Raw genomic sequence first — 14823 nt, 5'->3', positions numbered from 1 at the left:
AGATAATAAGTAATTATTGTGAGATAAAAGTGAAATAAATAAGTAATAATTCTGAGATAGAAAGTTGAAATTCTGAGAGAAAAAGTCATATTTATGAAGATCATATAAGACATAACTCAAAATTATGAGATCAAAAGTCATAAATATGAGATCAGAATTCGAAATTATGAACCAAAAGTCGAAATAAAATTAAAAATGGTAATTCTGATATTAAAAAGTAGTCATTTTGCGATAAAAATCAATTATAAGAAAAAAAATCCTAATTATGACACACAAAAAAAAATCGAGATTTTGGAAAAATAAAATCGAAACAATTACATAAAAAGTCTATTCTGAAATAAAGCTGAAATTGTGGCATAAAAACTCAATTAGGAATTAAAAAATCTAAATGATGACAAAAAACGCATAATTATGATTTAAAAAAAAAATCGAAATTATGAGATAAAAAATCGAATTCATGAGAAAAAAAGTCCTAAATGAAGTAATAATTAATAATAAATAATTCCGAAATGAAGTCGAAATTATGAAATAAAAACTTATGAGTTAAAAATCGAAATAGTGAAATAAAAACTCATAATTGTGATTTAAAAGTCTAACTTATGAGAGTTTTCAGTTTAATTATGACTCATACTGTTGACTTTATTATCTAATTTGACTTTTCATGTCATAAATATGAATTTGCATCTCATAATTTGGATATTTTTTTCTCAGAATTTCGACTTTATCTCATAATTATGACCTACAATTGGGGTATTTTTACGGGCTTTCTATCCCATTGCACTCTATTTTTTATACATTTTGACTTTGACTGTAATGTAAACAATAAAGGGTTCTTTAAAAACGGTCACACTGACGTCATCCCTATATTATTGGTCAGCCATGGCGCGCTCCTGTGGGCGTGACTATAAGGCGGGCTCGTGCACGTCACAGCGGGCACACGCACAAGGAAGGAGAGTCAACATGGAGCCCAACGCCACCATCCTGCGTGTCAAGAGAAAGCGGGGCACCGACCCCGCGGACTCCTTGCTGCTTGCCTGCAAGCGTATCCGACCGGCGGAGACGTCCCAGGGCACCGGCGAGGCGGTCCCGGAGCCCGGCGTGGACGAGGTGGAGAAGTCCGTCTTCAAGCTCGTGGCCACCGTCGCCACCCAGGTGAGGTGAAGTAGGCCGCGGCAGAAGCCTCGGACTTTCCTGGCCGCGCTCGCCCGATTCACGTCAACGCTGAGGCGGGCGTGTGGGACGAATAGTTCGTCGTTCTGATCTGATTTATTACACGTAATAAAGTCCTCAAATATCTGCCGGATGTAATAACGTCATTTCGCTGCTTTCACTGAATGCTATCTGTTGTTAGCAGCTAGCTAAAATAAACTAGACGTCACGTTGAAATGACGTCATCGTTTTAAAAAAACGGTTGACTATTTCATCAAAGGCGGCATGGGTTTAATTTTACTTATAAGATAAAGATTCCAATTTGTGACAAAAAAAATCGAGATGATGGGAAAATAAAATCGAAATTAGATAAAAAGTCCATTATGAAATAAAGTAGAAATTTTGAAATAAAAACTAATAATTTTGCAATCAAACATCTAAATTATGACAAAAAACTCATAATTATGACTTAAAAAGCTGAAATTATGAGATAAAAAGTCGAAATTATTCAAAACAAGAACATTATGAGATATAACATTGAAATTATGAGTTAAAAACTCATAATTATGAGCTGAGTTATGATGTTAAAAAATTTGGGATAAGATAAAGTCTAAATTATGAGATTAAAAATCTACATTTTATGATGAAAAATCACAAGAGATAAAAAGTCGGAAGTATGAGAAGTCATAATTATGAGATAAATAAGTCATAATTCTGAGATAGAGAGTCGTAATTCTGAAATAAAGTCATATTTATGAAGATCATATATGACATAATTCGAAATGATGAGATCAATTTATAAAATTATTAACTAAAAGTCGAAATAAAATAAAAAATGTTATGGTATAGACATTATGAGATAAAAATCAATTATACGATAAAAATTCCTATTTATGAAAAAAATTGCGATAATGGGAAAATAAAATCGAAATTATTAGATAAAAAGTCAATTATGAAATAAAAACTCATAATTATGAGCTAAAGCAGTGGTCCCCAACCACCGGACCGATTGGTACCGGGCCGCACAAGGAAAAAACATTTTTTTATTTATTATTTTATTTTTATTAAATCAACATAAAAACACAATATATACACTATATATCAATGTATATCAATACAGTCTGTAAGCACACATGATTGTATTTCTTTATTTAAAAAAATAAAAATAAATAAATTCCCCGGTCCACGGCACAAATTTTCAAGCGTTGACCGGTCCGCAGCTACAAAAAGGTTGGGAACCACTGAGCTAAAGTAATATTTATGACTTAAAAAATCGGGATAAAATAAAGTCTAAATTATGACATTAAAAAAAATCTAAATTTTGAGATGAAAAATCACAATTATGAGATAAAGTCATAATTAGGAGATAAAAAGTCGGAAGTATGAGATAAGTCATAATTATGAGATGAATAAATAAGTCATAATTCTGAGATAGAAAGTTGAAATTCTGAAATAAAAAGTCATATTTATGAAGATCATATATGACATAACTCAAAATGATGAGATCAAGTCATAAAACTAATACAATTATTAACTAAAAGTTGAAATAAAATAAAAAACGTCATGGTATAGACATTATGAGATAATCAATTATACGATAAAAATTCCTATTTATGACAAAAAATCGAGATGGGAAAATAAAATTGAAATTATTAGATAAAAAGTCAATTCTGAAATAAAGTTGAAATTATTAAATAAAAGCTCATAATTAGGTAATTAAACATCTAAATTATGACAAAAAACTCATAATTATGATTTAAAAAACTGAAATTGAGATAAAAAGTCAAAATGATGTCAAACAAGGACATGAGATAAAAAAATTTAAATGATAAGAAAGTGACATTTATGATGTTAAAAAAAAACAAGATTATAAAATAAGAGTCTAAATTATGAGATTAAAAAAATCTACATTTTGAGATGTAAAATCGCAATTATGAAAGCAAAGTTTTTAATTGCTATAAAAAGTCATAATTAGGAGATAAAAAGTCAAAATTATAAGATAAAAGTCTAAAGTCATAAAGTCAAAATTCTGAGAGAAAAAGTCATATTTATGAAGATCATATATGACATAACTCAAAATTATGGGATCAAGTTATTAAAAAGTATATTCTGAAATAAAGTTAAAATTATGAAAACAACCTAATAATTAGGAATTAAAAACCTAAATTATGACAAAAAACTCTTAGATTTAAAAAGTTTAATTTATGAGGTAAAAAGTCATAACTGAGATAAGTCGAATTTATGAGATTTTTTGTCATAATTCCGGAATGAAGTCAAAATTACGAAGAAAAAAAAAGATTTAAAGTCGAAGTGATGAGAAACAAGTCTAATTTATGAGCATGCATTGTAATTTTCAGTTTATCTCATAATTATGACTTTTTATCTCATAAATCTCATAAATTCGACTTGTTTATCTCATAATTATGACCTTATCTCATTTCATTTTCTTATCTCCATTTCAATTGTTCAGCGTAAATATAACTTGATAGGAGAAAAGTCCCGACAGTAAAATATGAAACACATTCATCATAGAGGCCTTAATGTTTATTTATACTCTTTCAGAATGGCCACAGTTTATTCACAGGATGAATTGATAACATTGATCACAGTAATTAACATTACATTTATATTGTTTTGCTAGTTTGAGGAGGCTGGAGTTAGCTACTGATCAATACCAGACTTGTCTTGAAATGTTACAGTAATTTAATAACTTTGTCATTAGGGCTGGGCGATAACATGATATCAATGAAAAATGCGTTTTTTTCTTTGCCGTAAGAAAGCGGACGTATTGAAGCAAGGTTGGTTGCATGAACAAAGACACTCACTCTTTGATAACTGAGCAAAGCAGGAAGTGATCGCCGCCAATCAGGTAACAGTATCAAATATCAGATGTGGTTGCGCCATCTTGTTGTCTCGGTTGATTATTTGCATGGAGTGAGAAGAGAAAGTAAAAAATTAATAAATTGTGGATGACAGGAAAAGTCACCTCGACAGTATGGCACTTTTTGGGGATTTTTTCCAATTGGACCGTAGTCAGAATCAAAAATACTTTGATAATCCCTGAGGGGAAATTAAGAATTTCAGCACAATCCCATTTAAGAGAAAACAAACATTACAGGGAGACAGAACAGGATCAAACATTACAGGGAGACAGAACAGGATCGTTGACGGGACTGCCAACTTCCGGCGCCTCTTACAAAAAAGGTGAGAAACAGTTAAACGCGGCGGGGGGTGAGAAAAAAAATATTCAGTCTAAGTCTGTGGGCCCTGGAGAGGTGGTCCAGACTGAGGCCAAGGAAGAAAAAAACCTCATAGCCATTGCACACATAAACATGCGTGTAAGAGAGAAACTTCAAAAGAAATTAAAGACATTAAAAGAGCAGAGCTGATGCAACCAGCCACTTCTACACACAGCCACAAAAGTAAAACAACAACAACAAAAACGTATACACTGTGGTAGCCTCTGTGGTGTTCCACGCTGTCTGCTGGGGTAGGGGGAGCATTGCCAGAGACGGGAGCAGACCCAACAAAGCAACCAAGAGAGCCGACTCCACCAACTCTCGGCCAGTGTCCAGTCCGCATGGATGAGCAAGGATACGTCCAAGGAGACCAAGGTGTTCGATACCTGCTCATTCAGCCAAGACGCTGTGAAGCCTGTCCGTCCCAGACACACATTTTAGTACAATACCGGCAAATATAAACAAAACACCGGCGGAAAGCGGTAATCGATTAAAAAAAAAAAAAACAAGCAAACCAGCGTTTTGACAGGCAGGCTCGGTAAAAAAAAAAAATCTGCGTCCCGGGGACGTGCGGACTTCCGGAAATGCGCACCCTTTCTGATTTTAATGTGTTAAAAGACACACAGTGCGTTGACGCCAACATTGATTACGTGTCTATCATGAGAAATATTGATATTGTTTTATTGCCAGTGTTGATAAAATGATATCATACCTGCCAACTACTCCGGTTTTCCCGTAATTAGTACGGTTTTCATCAACCTATTCCGGGTTACGGTTGCAGTGATAAAAAATACGGTTTTTCATTACCGTATTTTCCGCACTATAAGGCGCACCGGATTATTAGCCGCACCTTCTATGAATTACATATTTCATAATTTTGTCCACCAATAAGCCGCCCCGGACTATAAGCCGCGCCTACGCTGCGCTAAAGTGAATGTCAAAAAAAACGCTGCGCTAAAGTGAATGTCAAAAAAACAGTCAGATAGTTCAGTCAAACTTTAATAATATATTGAAAACCAGCGTTCTAACAACTCTGTCCCAAAATGTACGCAAATGTGCAATCACAAACATAGTAAAATTCAAAATGGTGTAGAGCAATAAATAGCAACATAATGTTGCTCGAACGTTAATGTCACAACACACAAAATAAACATAGCGCTCACCTTCTGAAGTTATTCTTCATTCGTAAATCCTTCGAATTCTTCGTCTTCGGTGTCCGAATTGAAAAGTTGCGCAAGCGTGGGATCCAAAAATGGCCGGCTCCGCCTCGTCGAAGTCATCGGATTCAGTGTCGCTGTTGTTGTGCAGCAGTTCTGTGAATCCTGCCTTCCGGAAAGCTCGGACCACAGTTGTGACCGAAACTATCTGCCCAGGCATTTACGATCCACTGGCAGATGTTGGCGTATGTCGACCGGCGCTATCTGCCCGTCTTAGTGAAGGTGTGTTCGCCTTCGGAGCTGTGTGAAAAAAGCCACCCGGCCTCTTCGCGTAAACTTCCCTTAACCACTCGCTCATCTTTTCTTCATCCATCCATCCCTTCGAGTTAGCTTTTATGATGACGCCGGCTGGAAAGGTCTCTTTTGGCAAGGTCTTCCTTTTGAATATCACCATGGGTGGAAGTTAGCATGGCAAGCTAGAACCACAGTGAAGGATGACTTCTCATTCCCTGTGGTGCGAATATTCACCGTACGTGCTCCCGTTCCACAGTGCGGTTCACAGGAATATCAGTTGCTGTGAAATACGGTAGTAATCCGTGTGCGGATGGAGAGATTGCGTCTTTTTATGAACCGGATCCTTGTCCTTTGTAGGAGCCATTTTGTGGTCTTTACAGATGTAAACAGGAAATGAAACGTACGGTGATATCCGCGCGTTTTTTCTTCTTCTTCCGGGGGCGGGTGGTTGCTTAAAGCACTTCCTGTTCTATGGGGGCGGGTGCTTTCCTTGGCGGTTGCTTGCGTAGAAGAAGAAGCGCTTCCTGTTCTACCGGGAAAAAAGATGGCGGCTGTTTACCGAAGTTGCGAGATCGAAACTTTATGAAAATTAATCGTAATAAAGCGCACCGGGTTATAAGGCGCACTGTTAGCTTTTGAGAAAATTTGTGGTTTTTAGGTGCGCCTTATAGTGCGGAAAATACGGTAATTAAAAAAATTTTTTTTTTTTTAAAGTTTTATCACGAAATCGCGTAACAACAATGACAATCGACACTGCTTCCCGTAACTTCCTATCGAGCCATTCCGAATGCCATGCGCGAGGCTATTTATAGCACCGCTGCCAAGCACGAGGCACCTGTTGCCATTGTTTCCCAAACGAGCGAATGATCATGGAATCAGCCGGAGAAAAATCGCAAACGAGTCTTAAACCGAAAAGAAAACTGCAGTCATTCCGTGAAGAATATTCAAAAGCCTATCCGGGAATAATTATCCGTTCCAAAAAGGGTGAAAACTACGCGAACTGCACCTTGTGCAGACAAGATTTTTCGATCGGACACGGAGGAATTAGCGATGTAAAAGACCACGTTGGGACAAAAAAACACAAGTCTAATGCCGTTGCTAGCGATACAAGTGGAAAACTTTCAACGTTTTTCGTCGCCCAAACAGATTCTTTGGATACATTTGGATTTTAGCCACAAAAAGGTAATGACACCAATGTTATCTATTGGAATTGTTTAGTACTGTTATACTGTTAAAAGTGTTTATACTATTTATGCTTTCAAGTCCGAGTTGAAGAAATCTTGTTAAATGTTGACAGCATAACTACCAAAATACAGAAGTATGTCCTTAATATTTTTGCAGTGCTATTTCTGTTGAAAAGTTAAAATGATTACATTAGAGATGTGATGTGCCACTTTTCAAGTGTCTGATGGCTTAAATTAATTTTCATTAATTTTTCATATTTTGAATTCTTTTGAAAGGCTTACAAAAAAACTACATTTGAATTGTAATTCCATGCTATTGACAGGACTATTCATTTTAATGAAGTTAGCTTACCATGTTTACAGTATGATAATTGTGATAGAAATGTGAATTTTAGGCACAGAATATTTTTTACAATTGAACAAGGCAGTAGATTATACAAGCTTGGACAGAAAGTTAATGACACCAATTTTTTTTTTAATGGAATTGTTTAGTACTGTTTTACCATTTGTTTACTGTAAAAAGTGTTTATACTGTTTATACTTTCAATTAACAAATTGAAGTCTTGTGAAAGGTTGACAGGATAACTGGCATTAACTGTCAAAATAATTTCAAACTATTGAAGTTAGCTTACAGAATAAACATGTCAATCAACCCATATGATTTTTGCTGTAATATTTTTGTTTTGAAAAGTCACTGTGACTGTTAGAAAAGTGATGGTTTTAGCAACATTTTAACCTGTCTGAATGCTAATAATCATTTTGCGTTGGGGGGGCGAAGCCTGAACCCCCCACCAGGACTTTGTCCTGGACCTACCGGGGCCTGCAACCCCTGGACCCTGGCTACTAGGTTTTTCTGATTTCAAAAGTTGGCAGGTATGTGATATTGTCAGGTTCAAACACTGATGACATCTATTAAACAAGACAAGTATCAAGGAATTAAAACAGACAGAATTAAATTTGGCTCAATTGAGGAGAGACGTCTAGACCGGTACACTTGTACAGTGTCTCACCACGCTCTGACGAAAGATTGTACGCCTCCTCTTTTATTTGGACTTTCCCTGATTACATGGCAACAGCTGTTTCTAAGGGAGGGGGGGTCATAAACACCCATCGCCTTTGATTAAAAACAGTTCGAAGAAAAAGTGCCTGGAGGGAGGTCAGACCCTGCCTCCTCTCCGCTTTGTAGATCTCGGGTCAAGACAATATCTTTCTGTGGATTACAATAGATCAAAGAATTCAACGCCTTCATGTCGCTCCCCATCCTACACAGTGGAGTTTTACAAGCCTTCTTCTTGGTAGGATCAAAGATAGCTTTTGTCTTCTTGCCGGGAACTCATGGCAACACAAAGTTTTGTGATAACTTAGATACAATTATTCTGACAGATATCAGTGATGAATATTCCTTACCTGAACAATGGTTCTTGTCCTCACCAGGATGCTCCCGTCCAGACGCAGGTCCGCCAGGCGCTGGCCCGGCCCCGCGTGGCCCACGCCCTGCGGCCCTCTGCCAACAGCTCCCAGCGCATCTTCGGCGACCTGCGGAGCGCCAAGTGCGGCGTTCGCCGGGACGAGCGCTACAGAATCCTCTCCAGCCACCGCACCGGTCTGTCGTCCCCGGCTCCGCCCCGGAACCAGCTGGCGGGCGACGGCGTGGAGGACGGCGGCGGCGGCGGCGGCAAGAAACGGGACAAAGGTTTGGGGGAAATCCAGGTGGTGGACCTGGTGCACGAGGATCTACCAGAACAGGACAAAGCTCTGGGCAAGGTGAGGAAACACAGACCGGACTTTGCTGAAAACCGCTTTGACGTGTTCTACGGCAGTCCTCAGACCCTGAAGTGATCCTGTGCAACAACACCAAGATGCTGCGAGAGCGCCTCAGCATCTCCACGGCGACGGCGGAGGAGGACCAGGACCAGGACCAGGACCAGGACCAGGAGGACGACTACGTGTACGACCTGTACTACCAGGAAATGGTGGCGCCCGGGTGGATCCAGGACATCCTGTCCGTCAGGGCCTACGCCGAGGAGGGAGAACTGGTGTGTGTGGATGGATGCGGGCGCAGATGAATGAGTGCGGAAATGTGAGTGGGTGATTACCTCGGGCGCTCGCCTGGATCCGCATCACCATGCCCGTTTCCATCAAAGGTGCCCGACTTGGTGACGCACGAGGAGGAGGTGTACGAAGACGAGGACGACGAGAACGAGGAAGGCAACTGGAGGAACGACTACCCCGACGAGGACAGCGACGCGGGGAGCGACCGGGAGGAACGCTACGGCGGTACGTTACTCTCATGTCACTTGTCCTGGGACCACGTGGTGAGCCACGTTCATAGTTGCCTTGTTTTTGGCTGTGGGCTAAATGGGCGCCATCTTTAATTTGTGTAGTCAAGTGATGACTAAATCTGGGCTCTGAGCAATTTAAAATCAATTATTATAATATGATACAATTAGACAATATTACCGTATTTTCCAGACTATAGAGCACACCAGTATATCTATCAATCAATCAATGTTTACTTACAGGACTGTCTCAGAAAATTAGAATATTGTGATAAAGTTCTTTATTTTCTGTAATGCAACTAAAAAACAAAAATGTCATACATTCTGGATTCATTACACATCAACTGAAATATTGCAAGCCTTTTATTATTTTAATATTGCTGATTATGGCATACAGCTTAAGAAAACTCAAAAATCCCATCTCAAAAAATTAGAATATTTCCTCAGAACAAGTATAAAAAAAGATTTAAAACAGCAAAACAAAATCAAACATTTGAAAATGTCAATTAATGCACTCAGTACTTGGTTGGGAATCCTTTTGCACGGATTACTGCATCATTGCGGTGTGGCATGGAGGCAATCAGCCTGTGGCATTGCTGAGGTGTTATGGATGCCTAGGATGCTTCAATAGCGGCCTTTAGCTCATTTGCATTATTGGGTCTGGTGTCTTTCAGCTTCTTCTTCACAATACCCCACAAATTCTCTATGGGGTTCAGGTCAGGGGAGTTGGCAGGCCAATCGAGGACAGTAATGCCATGGTCAGTACACCAATTACTGGTGGTTTTGGCACTGTGGGCAGGTGCCAGATCATGCTGGAAAATAAAATCATCATCTCCATAGAGCTTTTCATGTAGTGCTCTTAAAATCTCGAGAAGCGTCTGACTTGGGCTATGGAAAAGAAGCACTGGGCAGTTGCTGAGTGGTCCAGAGTCCTCTTTTCAGACGAAAGCAAGTTTTGTATTTCATTTGGAAGTCAAGGCGCTAGAGTCTGGAGGAAGGCTGGAGAGGAGCAAAATCCAACTTGCTTGAAATCCAGTGTGAAGTTCCCACAGTCAGCAATGGTTTGGGGAGCCATGTCAGCTGCTGGTGTTGGTCCACTGTGTTTCATCAAGTCCAGAGTCAATGCAGCTGTGTACCAAGAGACTTTAGAGCACTACATGCTTCCATCTGTTGAAAAGCTCTATGGAGATGATGATTTCATTTTCCAGCATGATCTGGCACCTGCCCACAGTGCCAAAACCACCAGTAACTGGTGTACTGACCATGGCATTACTGTCTTCTATTGGCCTGCCAACTCCCCTGACCTGAACCCCATAGAGAATGTGTGGGGTATTGTGAAGAAGAAGCTGAAAGACACCAGACCCAATAATGCAAATGAGCTAAAGGCCGCTATTGAAGCATCCTGGGCATCCATAACACCTCAGCAATGCCACAGGCTGATTGCCTCCATGCCACGCCGCATTGATGCAGTAATCAGTGCAAAAGGATTCCCAACCAAGTACTGAGTGCATTAATTGACATTTTAAAATGTTTGATTTTGTTTTGCTGTTTTAAATCTTTTTTTTTTTTTTACTTGTTCTGAGGAAATATTCTAATTTTTTGAGATGGGATTTTTGAGTTTTCTTAAGCTGTATGCCATAATCAGCAATATTTAAATAATAAAAGGCTTGCAATATTTCAGTTGATGTGTAATGAATCCAGAATGTATGACATTTTTGTTTTTTTAGTTGCATTACAGAAAATAAAGAACTTTATCACAATTTTCTAATTTTCTGAGACAGTCCTGTATAAGCCATACTAAGTTGCAGATATATACGTTATGAAATGATTTATTTACACAGAAATATTCTGTTAATGTTTATTTACATACCTTAATTGTTTCCAAACGGTGTCTGTAACACTGCAGTAAAACGGGCATTCAAACAAAACAGAGGTCAACGTGATGGACCCACGAGCTGCGCAAGCTAGCTCTCCAATCAGCTAAACAGACTCAATAACTCCACGGTGACGTTTTTGTGAATTTACTGAGGAATTAGTGAAACTGAAACCGTACAAAAAGAATACCATTGTAAGTTAATACTAACAGACACTCGCTTGCTTTGTTACATTACGATAGCATGTACAAATATGCATGAAAACACTCCTACAGACGTCACACATGGGACGGTTTAATAAGTAAGAATGGTTTTAGTTATATTGTAAAACATACAAACGTTGCTTGGAGTGATGAATGAAGAATCCATACGAGTAAAAATGCTATGGACGGCTAGAAGACGGAACGGCACTTCTACTTCCGGTTGAAAGCTCTAAACAGAAGTGCAGTGAGTGAACTCGTCCAAAGTGTGGCGCCGTAGCACAAACAATAGTACGCCATTTCAGTGCCTCTAAGCCGCAGGTTTCAAAGCGTAAGAAAAAAAGTAGCAGCTTGTAGTCTGTAATTTACGGTAAATTATATTAATTTGGCCCACGATGCAGCTTTTAATGCTGTTGTTACATCGCGATAATGCATGTTGACACATGCTAGCGGTGTCCTGGAAAATTTGGCAGCGAAAAGCAAATTAACGCGTCAACTAGGGATGTCCCGATCCAGGTTTTTGCACTTCCGATCCGATACTGTTTTTGCACTTCCGATCCGATACCAATACTGACCGATACTGGCCTATTCGAGCATGTATTAAAGTTTAAAGTTATTTAGCCTACTTAGTTGTCAGAATCATGTTGAAAAGGGTTTTAGTACTCTTGATAACAACTAGCCAGCTGAATTAGGGGAGTTTGAATAGTACACAATGGTTGGTAACAAGAAACTGACCTGTTTATTCAAGGATAAACACAAAATAGACAAAATTATACATGACAAACAGAAATGGCATCATTGAAACTAGGGCTGGGCGATATGGCCTTTTTTTAATATTGCGATATTTTAAGGCCATATTGCGATACACAATATATATCTCGATATTTTGCCTTAGCCTTGAATGAACACTTGATGCATATAATCACAGCAGTATGATGATTCTATGTGTTTTGATTGATTGATTGAGACTTTTATTAGTAGGTTGCACAGTGAAGTACATATTCCGTACAATTGACCACTAAATGGTAACACCCCAATAAGTTTTTCAACTTATTGGGGTGTTAAGTGGGGTCCACTTAAATTGATTCATGATACAGATATATACTATCAGATATATACTATCATCATAATACAGTCATCACATTGAATTATTTACATTATTTATAATCCAGGGTGTGGAGGGGGGCGTCGGATGTAAGTGTCAAAAAGACAGCCAAAAGAGTTTGATATGAGAATAAATCTAAAGTTAAAATATAGGGTAGAAATGCACCCATTTGCAGGAAATGTAGTCTTGATTTTCAAAATGTTCTTTCAAGGCTTGCATGTCTACATTAAAACATTCTTCTTCATACTGCATTAATATATGCTACTTTTAAACTTTCATGCAGAGAAGGAAATCACAACTAAATAGATCACTAATTTTTTCAGACGGTGTTGTTCTGGAAATTTTTGCCTCAGCATTTTGATGGTGTGGGCGTGTGGCACCGAACGGAGATAAGTGCCTCGACAGACGTTACGATATTTGAACAATGGTGACGAAAACGGTTTTCTCTGTCGTGTCCGTGTGTTGAAAATTGTTATGCGCTTATTTTTTTATTTGATTTTGTGCGTGGCATAGATTTGCCGTGCGCAGAGGACGTTTGAGCAGGCGCGCACCTTAGCGGCTGCGCTAGCATCACAGCTAACGTTAGCCATGCTGCTACCTCTCTGCTCGGGGAGGACGTATATAACGTTAGCCGTGCTGCTACCTCTCTGCTCGGGGAGGACGTATACGTATGTGACGTATGACGTGACAGTATGTGACGTGTGTAAGAATGTGCGCTTGCTGTCTGTGAGAGGGAGACACAGGAAAGAGTGAGAAGAGCCTGTCGTGTAATGCCAGCAGCTAAAAGCAACTGGGTGAGATTCCACAGACGTGTGGATGTGTTGAAGGTGTGCTGGAAAATGCGGAACGGAAATTACGGAGCAGCAGAAAAGTGGAATGTATTATTTAAATCGGTGTGGTGGAAAACACGGACCGGAGTTTTTTTTAAAACTGGATCTGGATCGGCATTTTCCCATGCCTTGCCGATACGCATTTTTTAGCAAATATCGGCGGCCGATCGGATCCAAATATCGGATCGGGACATCCCTAGCGTCAACACAATGTAGCGAGCTTTCTAGTGAGCTTTCGGCTAATGTCCCTCCACAGTGCACTGCCACTTCTAAGGTGGTAACAACCCATGCCGCCAAGTAAACTACGTTGCTTACAAGTATCACTGGAGGATAGCTAAACAATAAGCCATGCTAACAGTAAACTAGCGCTGTTGAATATAAACAAAGGTGGGTGGATGGATAGAAATGATACCAAGTAGATGGATGGATAGAAATGATACCAAGTAGATGGATGGATAGAAATGATACCAAGTACAAGTCAGTGATAGGTACCAAAACTAGCACTTGTCTTTGCATCGACTGGATACCGCCTTTCTCAATTGAGGTGAGGGAAGCAGTGAGCAGCAGCGGTGGCGTCGCCCGGGAATCATTTTTGGTGATTTAACCCCCAATTCCAAGCAGGGAGGTAATGGCTCCCATGACTCGGCCATGACAGCGTTGTCGACAATGCCCACCCCCAACATGACATGTGTTGTCCCGTGTCGCAGGCCACTGGGAGGAGGATCACTCGTACAGCCGCCGGAGCTGGCAGCGCTACCAGGGCGAGGTGCTGCGTGAGCTCAGTCGCCACGGCGACGAGGACGGCGACGACACAGACGGGAGCAAAAACGATTCGGATTGATCCGGCGTGGTGAGCTGCGTGCGGACGAGCCACCATGGCCTTCAACTCGCTGCCAGAACACGTAGCAAACTCTCTGACGTGCCATTGATGAAAGATGCTAACAATCATTCCCTCACACTCACAATGGACGTCCTTTCTATTTTTTTTAAAGCAGCAGTGGAGTGTTGTGTGTTAGAAGTGTTGCCGTGTGTGATAGGCCTCGTATGCTTTGTGCCATGTTTCTCTTCTTTTTGCTTCAGGCGAGCGTGTGATTGTTGTCGTGGGGCCGCCAGTGTGGGTTGACACTTTTTTTTGTTGAATGTTAAGGTTGTTGTAAATATGTAGATGTGTATAAAATAAAATACATGTAAACAAACCTGGCATTGCGTCCTTTTATCAGCACACCTTTGCGCATACTTGCCAACCTTGAGACCTCCGATTTTGGGAGGGGAGGGGGGAGGGGGGGGGCATGTTTGACGGCGGGGGCTTGGTTAAAAGGGGAGGAGTATATTGACAGCTAGAATTCACCAAGTCAAGTATTTCATACATATATATATATACAGGTAAAAGCCAGTAAATTAGAATATTTTGAAAAACTTGATTTATTTCAGTAATTGCATTCAAAAGGTGTAACTTGTACATTATATTTATTCATTGCACACAGACTGATGCATTCAAATGTTTATTTCATT

General features: G+C 39.6%; 1 protein-coding gene across 1 annotated transcript; it reads left to right on the top strand.

Annotated features, from left to right (window-relative positions):
- Nucleotides 1-925: 925 nt before the first annotated feature.
- slc7a6os (solute carrier family 7 member 6 opposite strand) lies at nucleotides 926-14507 on the top strand. The gene is made up of 5 exons (XM_061963684.1): nucleotides 926-1152; nucleotides 8458-8787; nucleotides 8844-9059; nucleotides 9168-9300; nucleotides 14019-14507. The coding sequence occupies exons 1-5, from the start codon at nucleotides 961-963 to the stop codon at nucleotides 14150-14152; spliced, it is 1005 nt and encodes a 334-aa protein (XP_061819668.1). The 5' UTR covers nucleotides 926-960; the 3' UTR covers nucleotides 14153-14507.
- The last annotated feature ends 316 nt before the right edge of the window (nucleotides 14508-14823 follow it).

Source organism: Nerophis lumbriciformis, linkage group LG06, assembly GCF_033978685.3.
Source record: "Nerophis lumbriciformis linkage group LG06, RoL_Nlum_v2.1, whole genome shotgun sequence".
Taxonomy (NCBI): domain Eukaryota; kingdom Metazoa; phylum Chordata; class Actinopteri; order Syngnathiformes; family Syngnathidae; genus Nerophis; species Nerophis lumbriciformis.
This window is presented reverse-complemented; position numbering and strand designations above follow the sequence as displayed.

Coding starts and splice junctions, on each gene's coding strand:
- slc7a6os (XM_061963684.1), top strand. CDS start 961: ATGGAGCCCAACGCCACCATCCTGCGTGTCAAGAGAAAGCGGGGCACC. Junction 1,153..8,457: donor TGGCCACCGTCGCCACCCAG/GTGAGGTGAAGT, acceptor TGTCCTCACCAG/GATGCTCCCGTCCAGACGCA. Junction 8,788..8,843: donor AGGACAAAGCTCTGGGCAAG/GTGAGGAAACAC, acceptor GTTCTACGGCAG/TCCTCAGACCCTGAAGTGAT.